This window comes from Procambarus clarkii, chromosome 86 (genome assembly GCF_040958095.1).
Source record: "Procambarus clarkii isolate CNS0578487 chromosome 86, FALCON_Pclarkii_2.0, whole genome shotgun sequence".
NCBI lineage: Eukaryota > Metazoa > Arthropoda > Malacostraca > Decapoda > Cambaridae > Procambarus > Procambarus clarkii.
The window spans coordinates 15806714-15824142 of record NC_091235.1 but is presented as its reverse complement, the minus strand read 5'-3'; the positions used below and the strand labels follow the sequence as shown (position 1 = coordinate 15824142).

Below are 17429 nucleotides of genomic sequence, written 5' to 3'. Positions count from 1 at the left end.
ATCTATCTACGATAGATAAATATGCCAGTATATGGCGCCACTTGTGGCCCCGGGGAGTATATTGTGGTGTTTAGGTCTGTACATTGTAGTCAATATCTTGTGTTATCTTCAAGCTCCGTGTTTCCCCTTTAGGGGTGAAAGATAGTTATTCTACGAGGAGTAGTTCTCTTTAACTTTCCTGTAGCTGTACTGTGTTTAACTTGAAGTATGCAAGAACTCGCCCCCTCCATGCCCAACCACTTGGACTGGACGGTAGAGCGACGGTCTCGCTTCATGCTGGTCGGCGTTCAATCCCTGACCGTCCAAGTGGTTGGGGCACCATTTCTTCCCCCCGTCCCATCCCAGATCCTTATCCTGACCCCTTCCAAGTGCTATATAGCCATAATGGCTTGGCGCTTTCCCTTGATAATTCCTTCCTTCGCCCCCTCCATTAAGGGGCAACTTGTCCCCTCCATTAAGGGGGGAAGGGGCGAGTTCTTAAATACATTTTCTCTTAAAGATACAGATGTCAAAACCAATAAATAATATATAAGAGTCGAGTCATAATGGTTGTGTTAGTTATCGTGGGGGTCACTTTCTCATCATGTAACGTGGCACTCTTCTCCTTCATGCCAATCTTGACCGCCCAGTGTTGGACACAGACCAACAGTAATTACCTGGACAAATTGGGTGATGTGTCTGGTCTTCAACCTTGGACAGACAGACAGACGGATATTCGATATGAGCGGTAACCTTAACAGTCAAGGTAATCTGTCACTCGCTCTGTTGTAACATCTACCATTGCAAGTCGAGGTGAATGATGCAACATTGACATAACAGAGCTGCCTCTGTTTATCTTTTGATTATCTTTCTTATCTTTATCTTTAAATCCTCTCTACCATCCCAGCTCTCATTCCTAACATGACTTTCCTCTTAGTTTATAACTCTTGAGTATACTTGAGAAGAATATATTTATATTATACCCGAGTATAATACCAATACAGCAAGATATACGTTTATTTCCGGTGAAGATGGTTCTAAATCCCTTCCAGGGCTCTTCTCAGATCCGCTAAGGACTTCAGGACTATACAGAACTCTAAATCGCCTTAAGGACTCTGGAAATCCTCCTCAGGTTGTTTCCAGTGCCAGTCAACTTCCTCCATTGTGGAGGCTGGCGGGTCTTCCTCCTTCCAAGACAATCATGCAATTTAAATACATGATTAGTTCTTTCATGGGATTCATGTTTGTCATGTTTGGTTCGAAGTGAGTCGGGTGTGTGGTGGTATTATGTGTGGTGGTGGTGGTGGTGTGTGTTTGCAGTGTGTGTGCTCTGGGAGTAAGAGAGGGAGAGAGAGAGCGGGAAGGAGAGAGAATGGGAGGATCGGAGGGAGAACGGGAAAGAGGGTGATGGAAAGAACAGGAAGGAGGGTGACAGAAAGGAAGGATGGGATGGAGAGAGAATGGAAGAGAAAGAAGAGAGAAAGGGCGAGAGAGAGATAGAAAACGGTAAGAAAATGCGAACAGGTAAGGAACAAAGAATGGGAGGGAGGGAGAGAGAAGGGAATAGGGGGGTGTATGAAGGGAAATCGAAGGAGATAAAGAATGCGAGAGAGAGAGAGAGAGAGAGAGAGAGAGAGAGAGAGAGAGAGAGAGAGAGAGAGAGAGAGAGAGAGAGAGAGAGAGATGGTATCTCTACACAAATAATGATATAATTTACCTGAGGGAAGCAGATAGCAGAGGTAAGGTCACGTGAAATGAGGTGACGTTACATAACATTAGGTGAGATGATCCGAGGTGATACGAGGTGAGGTGAGGGTTCAGTAACGAAGGAACGGGATACTAATTTGTAATTTTTGGGGAAATAGAGAATTGAGCTTGGTCCCGGGGTTACTGACACATGATATAGTGAGTGGTGTGGCTTCCATTGGGGCTCCTTGGCTTGTGTCTTTGTTGTGTGTCTTGGGTGTTTGTGTGAAGTAGAGTACTGTTGCAGGCGGCCAGGATAACCGCTTGTGAAGCTCAGTACGCATTGACGCAAGGCAGGTGCGTCCTGCCCCCCTCCCCTTCCTACTGTGGCGTCATGAACGTGGTCAATATTGCGTCATGTCATCATCAGTGTAGCGTCAAGACCTTGGTCAGTATAGAGTCAGGTCCTGGTCAGTGTACCGCAATAGTCTTGATCAACATAGTCGGGAAAGGAAGCAGGAAAACCAGCTTCGTAAATGTCGTAGGATTAGACGACAGAATCAAGGTAACTGCAGGAGTTTGTAGCGGCAACGATCCCAAACTCAAGCTGGGTCAAAGCTGTCAGCCGTGAGCCTTAAATGCTCTCTCACGGGGGTCCAATGGGTCCCACGGGGGTCCAATGGGTCCCACGGGGGTCCAATGAGTCCCACGGGGGTCCATGAATCCCAAGGGATCCAGTGAAATGTTTCAAGTGCAGCAGAAGGGACAAATGCCTTACGCTGTATTGACCAAATACGAATCAAATGTGTGTGAAGTGAACGTCTCATGTCACTGACATGCTGGTCTACAATGTAGGACTTTTGGTTATGGTTGTAGAGGCCCACAGGTGAGAACATGACAGTAGGGGGTCCCACAGGTGAGAACATGACAGTAGGGGTCCACAGGTGAGAACATGGCAGTAGGGGTCCACAGGGGAGAACATGACAGTAGGGGTCCACAGGTGAGAACATGACAGTAGGGGTCCACAGGTGAGAACATGGCAGTAGGGGTCCACAGGTGAGAACATGACAGTAGGGGTCCACAGGTGAGAACATGGCAGTAGGGGTCCACAGGTGAGAACATGACAGTAGGGGTCCACAGGTGAGAACATGGCAGTAGGGGTCCACAGGTGAGAACATGACAGTAGGGGTCCACAGGTGAGATCGTGGCAGTAGAGGTCCCACAGGTGAGAACATGGCAGTAGGGGTCCACAGGTGAGAACATGACAGTAGGGGCCCACAGGTGAGATCGTGGCAGTAGAGGTCCCACAGGTGAGAACATGGCAGTAGGGGTCCACAGGTGAGAACATGACAGTAGGGGTCCACAGGTGAGAACATGGCAGTAGGGGTCCACAGGTGAGAACATGACAGTAGGGGTCCACAGGTGAGATCGTGGCAGTAGAGGTCCCACAGGTGAGAACATGGCAGTAGGGGTCCACAGGTGAGAACATGACAGTAGGGGTCCACAGGTGAGATCGTGGCAGTAGAGGTCCCACAGGTAATAATTAGAGACAAGTAAAATATCAGTTGAAGACGAGAGAAATAATTCACATTTGTGTGAGAGGAGAAGAGAATAATCTTGTGTTGTCTCATGTGGTAGTGTGCCGCCCAACACATTATAAGACGAGGGATGTGGCGCCGTTAGTGTGGGATTAAATATTTTGCCTCTACACAGGAGAGTTTAAACCCATGATGCCGTGTCTTTTGATGTTCTTTTGTCTTATTTATGCTGGTGGTTTTCTGTTATTTTTGCGCTTATCGTCTCTTTCTGCGCTGCTTTCCCGCCCTCCACAATTTCTGTTAAAAGGAATTATGTCTGAGTCTTTTCTGCCAGCTTTGATATGTTTTATTTTAGGGTATATTTTATGGTGTGTGTGTGTGTGTTTGTGTGTGTGTGTGCGTTTACTAGTTGTGTTTTTGCGGGGGTTGAGCTTTGCTCTTTCGGCCCGCCTCTCAACTGTTTACTACTTTTTTTTTTTTTTTTTTTTTTTTTTTTTTTTTTTTTTTTTTCTCCACACGACACATACACACACACACACCAGGAAGCAGCCCGTGACAGCTGACTAACTCCCAGGTACCTATTTACTGCTAGGTAACAGGGGCACTTAGGGTGAAAGAAACTTTGCCTATTTGTTTCTGCCTCGTGCGGGAATCGAACCCGCGCCACAGAATTACGAGTCCTGCGCGCTATCCACCAGGCTACGAGGCCCCCTATGTGTATGTGTGTATGTGTGTGTGTGTGTGTGTGTAATGAACTGACTCAAGAGCTATTTTACATCTATCATATCTACTACTACTGCTCTCTCTCTCTCTCTCTCTCTCTCTCTCTCTCTCTCTCTCTCTCTCTCTCTCTCTCTCTCTCTCTCTCTCTCTCTCTCTCTCTCTCTCTCTCTCTCACTCTCTCTCACACACACACACACTTAGGATGCACTCCGCCACAGCTGACTAACTCCCTGGTACATATTCTCAGCTTGGTGAACTGACACATTAGTCTAAATAGAATCCTGTTTACTTGTTTCTGCCTCGGGCGGGAGTCGAACCCGTGCCGGTGAACTGGGAGCCCGGAAAGCTTTGTGTAAGCCAGTAAACGTGTGTCAGTGTGTATCACTCGAGTATTCCGAGTGTAATTCCCAGTTAACGTTTGCAAGGACATCACTCAGGAGAGGAACTTGAGTGAATGGAAGTCTTGGTGACTTCCCTGAAGCTCCAGGTACAGTACCCGTCTGTGCTCGGACTATAGCTATGCTCAGATTAACTTTATGGACTAAATATAGATACAGTAAGAATGTCTTTCTGTCTCCAAAGCTGGAGGCCAGGCGCCTGGTGCCAGCCTCATCCAACTTTGCAAGGGACGTGGTCTTGGGTACGGGATGGACATAGGCTGGTTTGGGTTGGTCTACGTTAAAGGCGTTATTAAGTTATAGAGAATATAAAGAGTTGTATTATAAATTTAATATTCAAAGAATCAAGTGTGAAATATTTGAAGTGATTCCCCGAGAGATTTTGGTGATCATAATATATTTGCTTCTGTGAGACCCCAGACAATTGTTTCAGTGTATCTTAGATATATTTTCTGAGAGGAGGAGGAGAGGGGAATGGAGGGGAAGGTTGGGGGATAACAAGGGGAACGGACGAAGAGGTCAAGGGTGAAATATGGACAAGAGGTTAGGTTAGTATTATAAGTCACTATAATATAAATCAGATGTCTCCTCACTTGAGAATGAACCTTGTAGGCTCGATACCTTGTGTAAATTATAATAAGTATAACTCATTCTACAATTAATTTTTATTCTTTTAGTCAACCTTGAACAATACATTTGGAGAAATCTTCTTATATATATATATAATATATATATATATATATATATATATATATATATATATATATATATATATATATATATATATATATATATATATATATATATATATTTGGTAGCAGTCTTTCCTGTAGACATATATTATTAAATATGACCGAAAAAGTGAGACTAATAATTCTAACACGAATTTTCTCAATGTTTCTTACATTTTTCTTCACTGTTGATGGTAACTGAAAAATCAATTCTCCAAAAGGATGAGGACCACTGTGCTACACGACCCTGAGGTTACTGCCCAGGAAGGCAGGCACCTTGAGCACGTCTCCCAAGCAGTGTAGACTACAGTAGACTGTGTACCTGTAGACTCGTTGGTGCAACGTCTGTTCCAATCCTCATAACGTTGCACTTGGCTGGGTTATATTCTAGCAGCCATTTTCAGAGCACGTTTCTCTGCCCCAACGCCTCTCTGCCTCAGCATTTCTCTACGTCTCTGTGCCACTTCAGTGCCACTTCATCTATCTGAAACCTTTGCCTTTCTGCCAGAACTGTCTCTTTCATGTATTTTATTCCTTGTACATTTTATTACACTTTTATTAATTTTTATTTGTCAGTTGTGCGAGTGAGGCGAGGCCTGGTCAATGGTTCTCGGACCCGCGTGTTAAATGTCGCCAGAGACCATTGTTTAGCTCTCTGGCACCGGCAGATAGGCATCGAGGAGAGGCGCTGCTCAAAGTTCTCTCTCTCTTTCACTCAGCTCTTGTAAAAACAATACTCAATTGTGATTCATTCAACCTTTTCTCTCCCTTTCCGTAGCTCCAGCAACACTGGTGTGTCAGAGACCATTTACATGTCCAGTGCGATCGTTTGCGATAGACTATTTGGCATGAGTGGAATGGTAGATTACCCCAAGATACCTTAGTGTTGCTTCAGGGAAGGTTTATGAAGTCTCAGTTGGATAGCAGTTTGGCACCCTCACTTATAAATGTCTAGATTTGTCTAGACATCTCACTTATATATATATATCATATATATATATATATATATCAGAGCCTGGCAAAATATAGTGAAGATACTTCCTGGAAAACAAAGGATTCCTGCGGCACGTGATCACTGACGTCACAAGACCAATCACCACCGTTCAGAAGCTCTCTACCAATCAGAGCGTGGCGACATCAGCAGGGGACATACCCCACCCAATCACCGGGTGGTGGTGTTCGTGCTTGTTACAATGCCGCCAATCCCGACACCTTTTCATGACTAATTGGGGTGGGGGGGGGGGGGGGAGGGGGGTACAGCAATCCAGAGGGACCGTCTTGATGTCTGTTAAGGGACGTAATCGCGTCCGGGTAGTTAGGGTACGACTAACGAGCCATCAGACTAGCCACTCCGACTCGTTAAAACAACGTATCCGTTGTCTTAACCACTGACGTCTTTGTTACGTCGCAATAACGACGTCATGACATTGTTACGACGTTACTACTGTGTTACGAAGCTGTAACGACGGTTATTAATATTGGGAACAGTCAGCGCGCAGGTTCGAACCCTTATGAATGCTCCTGTGGATCAGTTTTCTTGTATATTACGTTATTGTGATGTCTCTGTAAATTATTGTTATTATTTAGGATAAAAACACACACACTTGTGTATATGTGAAATTTATGTAAGGAATTAACACCAAGACTTTGGCACTGTCTTGAGTGCTTTCTCAAGGTCTGAGTGTGTATCTTGAGGTTATCTTGAGATGATTTCGGGGCTATAGTGTCCCCGCGGCCCGGTCCTCAACCAGGCCTCCACCCCCAGGAAGCAGCCCGTGACAGCTGACTAACACCTAGGTACCTATTTTACTGCTAGGTAACAGGGACATAGGGTGAAAGAAACTCTGCCCATTGTTTCTCGCCGGCGCCTGGAATCGAACCCGGGACCACAGGATCACAAGTCCAGCGTGCTGTCCGCTCGGCCGACCGGCTCCCTGTGTAATTAGGACCAGACTTACATCTCAACGTCTAACGAGGCTGTTATCCTGAGATCCAATCCACTTATTCTTCTTGACTGCCTGACCACGTCATCTTAAGTGCTGACTGGCGGTGTGTCTGTCGTGATGTCTGTATGGAACTGTGGTCACGTGTCCTTCCTGTAATGCTGTTATTCTGGGAACTGTTGTTGTTATTAATAGCAGTGTTCATCTGGCTGTTAGCACTCGAATCCCTCTCCATACCTCAAGGAACGCGGCTAATGGGACGGCTTTCATTCATCCCTTTATTCACATCTAATTTTAATTCACTTAGAATCGTTTTCCCAGTAAGGCTGTCCTTTGATGTAAAGCTTTTGTTACCAATTAAAGTATTCAGAGTATGTATTAGAACCCCTTCCATACCCTTCTAGTTCTAATATTATTCCTCACCCGTTCGAAGTCACACACACACACACACACACACACACACACACACACACACACACACACACACACACACACACACACACACACACACACAGTAGGCTCAGGAATCTGTACACCAGTTGATTGACGGTTGAGAGGCGGGACCAAAGAGCCAGAGCTCAACAGAGCCAGAGGTGGTACCCCTCATACCTTTATATATTTTTTTTCAACCTAAAAGGGGTACCACCTGTGGTGCAATTGTAGGGTCCCATAGCCTCGATGAAGAAAATATATACAATTACAGATCATTTAAGGGAAGAACCTTAAAACTAGACCAATAGTGCTCAAGGAATGAGAGTAAGTGCATGAGTGAACTGGCCCGGTGCCAGAGCCAAGAGCTGGCACCCACCACGACGCCACCGGTGCCAGTGCTTGTCAAACACCGAGGCCTCTATGATTTACCAGTTGTCTATCTTGAATTGCAACCGGGAGTGCTATTTGGGATCATCCCGTATGTAGGTTCGAACCCTCATCACGGCTCTTGTGGATTTGTTCAACTGACTATCTTAAGGAGATGACTGGGGTGAGGGGTAGGCGGGTGCCAGAGGTTCATGCGTGTCAGGTTAGGTTAGTAGTTCGTATTTTGTACGTTGTGGCTGGTGTGTGAGTACTTAATAATCCTCAGATTATGAAATTACCTGCTGACCCAGAGGTGCCAGCAATAACTACATTGTAAAATGCTCCACTTTCAGTACAAACAACTTCCAAAATGTCCTTTACAAAGGTGTAAATGTGTCAATTTACACCTTCGAACAAAGGTGTAAATGTCCTTCACAAAGGTGTAAAATATCCATTACAAAGGTGTAAATGTCATTTACAAAGTTGTAAATAGACGTAGCTGGTATGTCCAGGACCACCGGGCTGAGAAATAGCCATCAATACAAGTCCATGGACTTGTAATGACTTCAATACAAGTCCATACAAGTTTAAACGATTCTTCGCGGCAGGGATCGTATTCCAGGGACCTGCCCGAAACGCTACGCGTACTAGTGGCTGTACAAGAATGTAACAACTCTTGTATATATCTCAAAAAAAAAAAAAAAAAAAAAAAGTGAGACTCTGGTAGTGAGACGCGCTGGAGAGGTGGTGTAGGTGAGCACAAGGGTCCGTGGAGCAGCGCCTCACTCTTCACAGGCAGTAGTTCCCTTCAACCAGTTGTAAGTAACACACTTGCCATGTCGCGAGCTAATTAAGTTGATAATTAACAATAATAATGATAATTAACAATAATAATACTAATTAACAATAAAAAATGTAATTAGCACTATTAATTATAATTAACTAATAATTATACTTAGCAATATTAATGATAATTAACAATAATAAGGCTAATTACATAGAAGCCAATCATATAATAACTCTAATAACAATATAAAACAAAATTATTAATTATATAACACACAATTAAGAATAATTTAACACTTATTTTTCCTAATATAACAGGAAGAACAGTTTACTGTAGTCCTGTATAATTTTCACGACTCTGAGTACAGCAGCAACTACTTACTGCCACGAAGAGTCAGCGGCCTTAACAACCCTCCCGAGGTTGTTAGACCTTAAAACCAACACCAAATCACAGAGGTCAAGTAATTACGCTAACTACTGATCTCCGCCAATTACCGAGACGAGCAGGAAACTGCGAACCACTCTAATGAACCACGCAAACTCTCCCAACTACGACATGCTGTGGGGGAGGAATTATGATAGAAAATCCATATTGGTAATCTCATCTGGCTTATAGATGTCCCTTCCCACACTGTGGTATCACACGGGGGACTAGGAAGCCGGTGCCTGTTACAATATATACACATATATACATATATATATATATATATATATATATATATATATATATATATATATATATGTATATATATGTATATATATATATATATATATATATATATATATATATATATATATATATATATATATATATATATATATCTGTATATATATATATATATATATATATATATATATATATATCTGTATATATATCTGTATATATATATATATATATATATATATATATATATATATATATATATATATATATATATATATATATATATATATATTGGGGGATGGTTAGAGTTGGGAAAGACCTGGGTAAATGCTGGTTTGGAAACATGGGTGTTGATTTATGGAAACAAATTACCTGCGTAACGTTATATATATATCTATATATATCTATATATATCTATATATATCTATATACATCTATATATATCTATATATATCACTAGACATATTGGTACTTTCTGGTGGTCCATCACTACACATTGACACTTTCTGGCGTCCATCACTACACATTCAACAACATGATTGATGACAGACAAACATCAAAAACATGATTGATGACAGACAAACATCAACAACATGATTGATGACAGACAAACATCAACAACATGATTGATGACAGACAAACATCAACAACATGATTGATGACAGACAAACATCAACAACATGATTGATGACAGACAAACATCAACAACATGATTGATGACAGACAAACATCAACAACATGATTGATGACAGACAAACATCAACAACATGATTGATGACAGACAAACATCAACAACATGATTGATGACAGACAAACATCAACAACATGATTGATGACAGACAAACATCAACAACATGATTGATGACAGACAAACATCAACAACATGATTGATGACAGACAAACATCAACAACATGATTGATGACAGACAAACATCAACAACATGATTGATGACAGACAAACATCAACAACATGATTGATGACAGACAAACATCAACAACATGATTGATGACAGACAAACATCAACAACATGATTGATGACAGACAAACATCAACAACATGATTGATGACAGACAAACATCAACAACATGATTGATGACAGACAAACATCAACAACATGATTGATGACAGACAAACATCAACAACATGATTGATGACAGACAAACATCAACAACATGATTGATGACAGACAAACATCAACAACATGATTGATGACAGACAAACATCAACAACATGATTGATGACAGACAAACATCAACAACATGATTGATGACAGACAAACATCAACAACATGATTGATGACAGACAAACATCAACAACATGATTGATGACAGACAAACATCAACAACATGATTGATGACAGACAAACATCAACAACATGATTGATGACAGACAAACATCAACAACATGATTGATGACAGACAAACATCAACAACATGATTGATGACAGACAAACATCAACAACATGATTGATGACAGACAAACATCAACAACATGATTGATGACAGACAAACATCAACAACATGATTGATGACAGACAAACATCAACAACATGATTGATGACAGACAAACATCAACAACATGATTGATGACAGACAAACATCAACAACATATATAAAAAATGTTGGTGGTAAATATTCTTGGATATTTGCATGTGTGTTGGTGTGACTGAAAGTGACAATCAACAATATTAATTGTTTCAATAATAACTCCTGGAGTGTCCACACGCCCTTCACAGTGTGTGAGATATAAACCTTGGTTTAAAATAGTAATATTAATGCTCTTTACAAACATATTTACCGTGATGAACCAACTCAAATATATTCAATTGATGACAACATTCTCAACATATTATTGACACAAATGAGTTGGAAAGTATGTAATAATAAATTGAAATGAGTTAGTAATAAATGGGTCACGTGAAAATAGGTTTTTCTTTATCCCTCATTCACGTAGATCACCTTTTTTTTGCCTTCACAGGAGTCCACTACGGGCTCGCCATAGCCCGTGCTACTTTTTGTTCTAGGTTGCGAATCTTAAACAACAAACAATTGCCTTCACATTTTGTCTGTTTGGGGTAAAAACCTTCTTTTGGTCGATTAATATTAATTGCTTTAGAACCGTAATTATCGCTGAACCAAACTCAAATATGAACAAAATCAACTTTGTGTCAATTGTTTATTGAATCAAATGAGTTGAAGAGCATGAAATAATCATCAAAATGAGCTTATTATTTGTCGCCATCCAATATAGCCACATTGCTAAGATTATTAAGAGATTCGTATTCCAACTTCTTTCATTTTTAACCCACCCCCCCATCACCATTTATTAATTTGATAATACAAAAATGTAGTCAATTAATCAAGAAGACAATTATGTACACAATCATTTTCATTGATCAGAAAGTCAGTGATACGCTGAAGGGATATAACCTGTCACTCAATTAACTAATATTAAATTATTGAACAATCTCTTCAAATTATAAAAATATACAAAGGAAGATAAATGGTTAAAGTTCACTGCCAGAATATTTACACTGAAATATATGTGTATATATATATATATATATATATATATATATATATATATATATATATATATATATATATATATATATATATATATATAATATATATATATATATATAATATTAATTGTTGCTTGTTTAATAAGTATAAAAGCATTGAAAACTTGAAGATTTCTCTGGGAAGTATTAGAGTAGCGAGAGACTAAACATTTTAGTAAAGCAGAAGCGACTTAGACACAAAGTTTAGGGAAGACTTGACTAATTTCGTGTACTGTTCACAGGCCTTCAAGACACCGAGGCCACCTTCGACAACTTCAAGAATGGGCTGAGCAACCTGTCGCTGCACGGCGCCAGCAGACACTCGAGGACGCTCTCCATGCAGCACCGAGCAAGCAGCAACAGCTGGCGCCAACAGTACAGCAACCAGCGGTGTCGCAGCCAGTACCGCAGCTGTCGAGGGGGCCCGCTCCTTCAGCAGCAGTCCATGAAGTCGACCTCCAGCGAGTTCCTTCGTCACCAGTCCTCGGTGTCCTCCACGGCCGAGGACGTGCTCAAGACCAACGGTGCTGCTCACACTTGGGTCTAACGCTCAGCGCTCACTCACCAGGTAGGTCTACGGGTAGGCCTTGTTGTATAACTCTTAAGTGACAACAATATTTCTAACTCTTGCTTGCTGAGTTTCTAACTCTTGCTTGCTGAGTTTCTAACTCTTGTTTGCTGAGTTTCTAACTCTTGCTTGCTGAGTTTCTAACTCTTGTTTGCTGAGTTTCTAACTCTTGTTTGCTGAGTTTCTAACTCTTGCTTGCTGAGTTTCTAACTCTTGCTTGCTGAGTTTCTAACTCTTGTTTGCTGAGTTTCTAACTCTTGCTTGCTGAGTTCACAGTCAGTTACTCCAGTGTCCAGTGTGTGTATACTCACCTGTTTGTGCCAGCACGATCGAGCTCTAGCTCTTGAAACACGACTTTATTGACTGCCGGTTGTCTAAAGAGATGCCTCCTGGCCTATTTTCCTATCTTACCAAATTCTACAGTTATGAAGGGAGTTTGTACAACCTGCTCCTTTAGTTCAGTCCATTTTCCTGCTTTTCTTAGGCTAAAAGAAAATTACCTACCTTCTCTATGACTAATTTGAGTCTCAAGCTTCCACCCATGCCCTCTTGTTCTATTGTATTAATTGTGAACATTTTCTCTTTTTCCACTCTCCCTAACTATTTTGTATGTTTGTATCATGTCTCCCCCCCTCTCTCTCTCCTTTTCTGTAGCGTCATCAGTTATATTTTCTTCAGTCTCTCTATATATATCCCACCCACTCGCAATTCTGGGACGAGCTTAGTAGCAAACTTCTGAATCTTTCCTTGCTTTCTTAAGTGGGGGGAGGGGGGGGGTCCATGATGGAGCAGCATACTCTAAGACTGGTCTTACGTAGGTGGTGTACAGCGTTATGACTCCCGCCTCCTGTACCTTGGTTATTTAAGTATATGTGAAATAGAAGTGGTTCCAGCGGTGATCCTTGTGGTACTCCACTCCTTACTGTTACTCTCTGACTCCTGCTTGAAAGTGTGAGGGATTCTTACCCATGTTGGGCCTTATTCGCTTACTCCCGCCTGCACCTCAAGTTTGTATAGTAATGAATATCTTGTGTGGTACTGTATGAAAGGCTTTTTGGCAAACCAGAAATACGCAATCTGCCCATCCTGTGTGTGTGTGTGTATTTACTATTTTTATTTACTCTTTGTATCTGCAGAATCGAGCTCTTGGACCCCACCTTTCTAACCAATATATTTTTCATTAATTATGTCTACTACATATATTTTTCTTACACGTGCACACACACACACACACAGAAAGCAGCCCAAGGCAGCTGTCTAACTCCCAGGTACCTATTTACTACTATGTAACAAGGACATCAAGGTGAAGGAAACTCTGCCCATTTGTTATTCCGGCGGTGCCGGGGATCGAACTCCGGGCCCTAAGCCCACGAGTTTAGAGCGCTGTCCACTTAGCCACCAGCCCCCTGTGTGTGTGTGTGTGTGTGTGTGTGTGTGTGTGTGTGTGTGTGTGTGTGTGTGCGTGCGTGCGTGCGTGCGTGCGTGAGTGTGTGTGTAGTGCAGGCACAGGACATGAGCAATGCTCTTGGTATCCCGTCTTCCCAATACTCTCTCATATAACACTTTGAAACTGCTGACATCTTTAGCCTCCACCACAATATACTAATGAAAGCACCCATGTATGCTGCAATAAGTAATCACCACAACAAATCACCGAGCTTGGGAACTATGCAACACCCCCAGTGTCGCTGGATATTGCAAAGACACTAAATATCACTGAGGAAGCCGATATCAAAACCACATCACCCAAACGGAGCGATATCAAGGTTATCGGAGTCACCAAAGTTGTTATCAAGGGACACATGATGCAGAGGAACATTAGGAAAGTAAGACCGTCCAGGAAATCGGGACATTTTGCAAAATACTGAACGACTAAATGGGGCAATGTAGTTGGAACAATAGGGAAGAGGGAGGTGTTCCATTAGTGCCTGTGAGTTATGCGAGTGTGGTCAATAGCTTACTGAGCCGCAGCTGTTCTCCGCCATCTATTACGGTGGGAGCAGGCAGGATAAGGGGATAGGGTACACACACACACACACACACACACACACACACACACACACACACACACACACACACACACACACACACACACACACACACACACACACAGTTTGTAACCAGTGTGAACTCACTTGGTTGTACTCATCTAGTTGTGCTTGCGGGGGTTGAACTTTGGCTCTTTGGTCCCGCCTCTCAACTGTCAATCAACTGGTGTACAGGTTCCTGAGCCTACTGGGCTCTATCATATCCACATTTGAAACTGTGTATGGAGTCAGCCTCCACCACATCACTGCCTAATGCATTCCACCTGTTAACTACTCTGACACTGAACACATTCTTTCTAATGTCTATGTGGCTCATTTGGGCACTAAGTTTCCACCTGTGTCCCCTTGTTCGAGTCCCACCCGTGCTAAACAGGTTATCTTTTTCTACGTTGTCAATTCCTCTTGAGAATTGTATAGGTAGTGATCATGTCTCCCCTAACTCATCTGTCTTCCAGTGTCGTGAGGTTTAGTTCCAGTAATCTTTCTTCGTACCTCATACCCCTCAGCTCGGGGACTAGCTATGTGGCATACTTTTGAACCTTTTCTAACTTCATTTTGTGTTTGACTAGATGTGAACTCCACGCTGGAGCCGCATATTCCAGTATTGGTCTGACATATGTGGCATACAAGGTTCTGAATGATTCCTTACACAAGTTTCTGAAGGCAGTTCTTATGTTCGCCAGCCGTGCATACGCCGCTGATGTTATCGTTTTGATGTTCTCTTCAGGGGACAGGTCTGGTGTGATGCCAACACCCAGATCATTCTCTTTTCCTGACTCCTGAAGAATTTTGTGACGATGTCAACGTCATCTGTCGAGCGCACCAGACCCCAATTTCTGTTATGCGTGGGAGGTGCGACAATGTAAGCGCCATCTGTTGAGCGCACCCGACCCCATTTTCTGTTTCCCGGTGAAAAGCTGTGCTCTTATTTGACCCCTGTGTAGTTTCTTTCTTACTACTCACATTTTAATCCTTAGAAGTGATGGGGGGGGGGTATCTTGGTCGACAGGAATCAGTTCACCCAGGACACTCCTGACCTCAAGACGTGTTCCAGTGGGAGCAAGATGCCGAGTGGTGTAGACAGTGAGTTGCCTGTAGTAATTTGTGAAGTATTGGTGATTGGACCCACGTACCCGGAGATGGCCAAGTTGAGTTACGAGATGGAAGAACTGGCCGTCTGTTAAGGCTTGCTTTAAGCCTGTCTGGAAGTCTGCCAGTGTGTTGCTGGAGGACCCTACCAGTGTGTTTTACTTGAACCAGGTGATGTTGGTGTGGTTTACAGTCACCATACCTGACCCCAGGCAATGCTGGTATAGTGTACAGTCACTATACTTTACCCCAGGTGATGCTGGTGTGATACACAGTCACCATACTTGACCCCAGGCGATGCTGGTGTGGTGTACAGTCTCTGTACGTGACCCCAGGTAATGCTGGTGTGATGTACAGTCTAAATTCTTGATACAGGCAATGTTGGTATGGTGCACAGTAGCCGTACCTGAACCCAGGTGATTCTAGGGTAGTGTACAGTCACAATAATTGACCCCAGGCAATGGTGGTGTAGTGTACAGTCACCATACTTGACCCTGGCGATGCTGGTGTGAAGTACAGTCTCCATAGTTAACCTAGACGTTCAGGTATGGTGACTGTACGATCCTGGTGTGATGTACAGTCACCGTACCTGACCCAGGCGATGCTAGTGTGGTGTACAGTCACCATACCTGACCCAGGCGATGCTAGTGTGGTGTACAGTCACCATACCTGACCCAGGCGATGCTAGTGTGGTGTACAGTCACAATACCTGACCCAGGCGATGCTAGTGTGGTGTACAGTCACAATACCTGACCCAGGCGATGCTAGTGTGGTGTACAGTCACAATACCTGACCCAGGCGATACTAGTGTGGTGTACAGTCACAATACCTGACCCAGGCGATGCTAGTGTGGTGTACAGTCACCGTACCTGACCCAGGCGATGCTAGTGTGGTGTACAGTCACCGTACCTGACCCAGGCGATGCTAGTGTGGTGTACAGTCACCGTACCTGACCCAGGCGATGCTAGTGTGGTGTACAGCCAGCATATATGACCCAGGTGATGCAGGTGTGGTGTACAGTGTCAATACTTGACCCATGATTTTCCTACAGTCTGGTTGACTTCATACAGTATACAAACATTCTAGTTAAAATTTAAACGTTTCTTTGTATTTACGTTATAGTTGTTAACCTCTTGCGAGTTAGCAGTATATGTTTAGTTTTTGATTTACTTACACATAATAACATTTCACTTCCGTGTTGTCAGATGGTAGATTATGATGGCTCTGGATTGTCAGTGGCTGGCGCCATTACATTACAGAATTGTCCATCATTAACGATAATTTGTGTCTTTCAGAGCGCGACATTGGACTAGGCGCTGCCTTGTTATGGAGCATTGAACTCCGTCGCTGGGAGAGAGAGAGCACCAAGTACTCCACAATACCACACAGGCAGCGAGCACGAGGGCCAGGGTGTGAAACCCCGGGTTTGAACTCCGGTTTGCAGCCTCAGGACCACTAGTGGGCTCAGCTGAATCCCAGCCGTCATTGCTTTCACCATGTTGTGGTGTAGTGGTCTAGGACGTTACCTTGGGAATACCTAGTTTGAATTCGACTCCTTATGGCTTCTACTGTTTTACTGTTTTTCTCTTTATATATATATATATATATATATATATATATATATATATATATATATATATATATAAAATATATATATATATATATATATATATATATATATATATATATATATATATATATATATATATATATATATAATATATATATATACCTGATATATATATAAGTGTATTCAACGCTCAGTCACACTAACGTGGCAGAAGAATTGATGACCAAACCACCACTTAAAAGATGGAGAAGGGAGGACGTTTGGGTCCGTCATGGACCATTATCAACATCACACGACTTAAGAACGGTCCAGGACGGACCAACATTCTCCCTTCTTCATCTACT

General features: G+C 42.5%; 1 protein-coding gene across 2 annotated transcripts in view; it reads left to right on the top strand.

Annotated features, from left to right (window-relative positions):
• LOC123767563 (pyrokinin-1 receptor) overlaps positions 1–17154 on the top strand; it is a 142275-nt gene extending 125121 nt beyond the window's left edge. Inside the window, exons 5-6 of one of the 2 annotated variants that reach the window (XM_045757317.2) lie at positions 12053–12378; positions 16811–17154. In XM_045757317.2, coding sequence (XP_045613273.1) covers positions 12053–12357 — 305 coding nt within the window. In that variant the 3' untranslated portion in view covers positions 12358–12378; positions 16811–17154. Of the gene's footprint in view, positions 1–12052; positions 12379–15419; positions 15510–16810 lie in introns of those variants that run through there. The other variant, XR_006773983.2, reaches the window with a different exon arrangement.
• Positions 17155–17429: the final 275 nt, after the last annotated feature.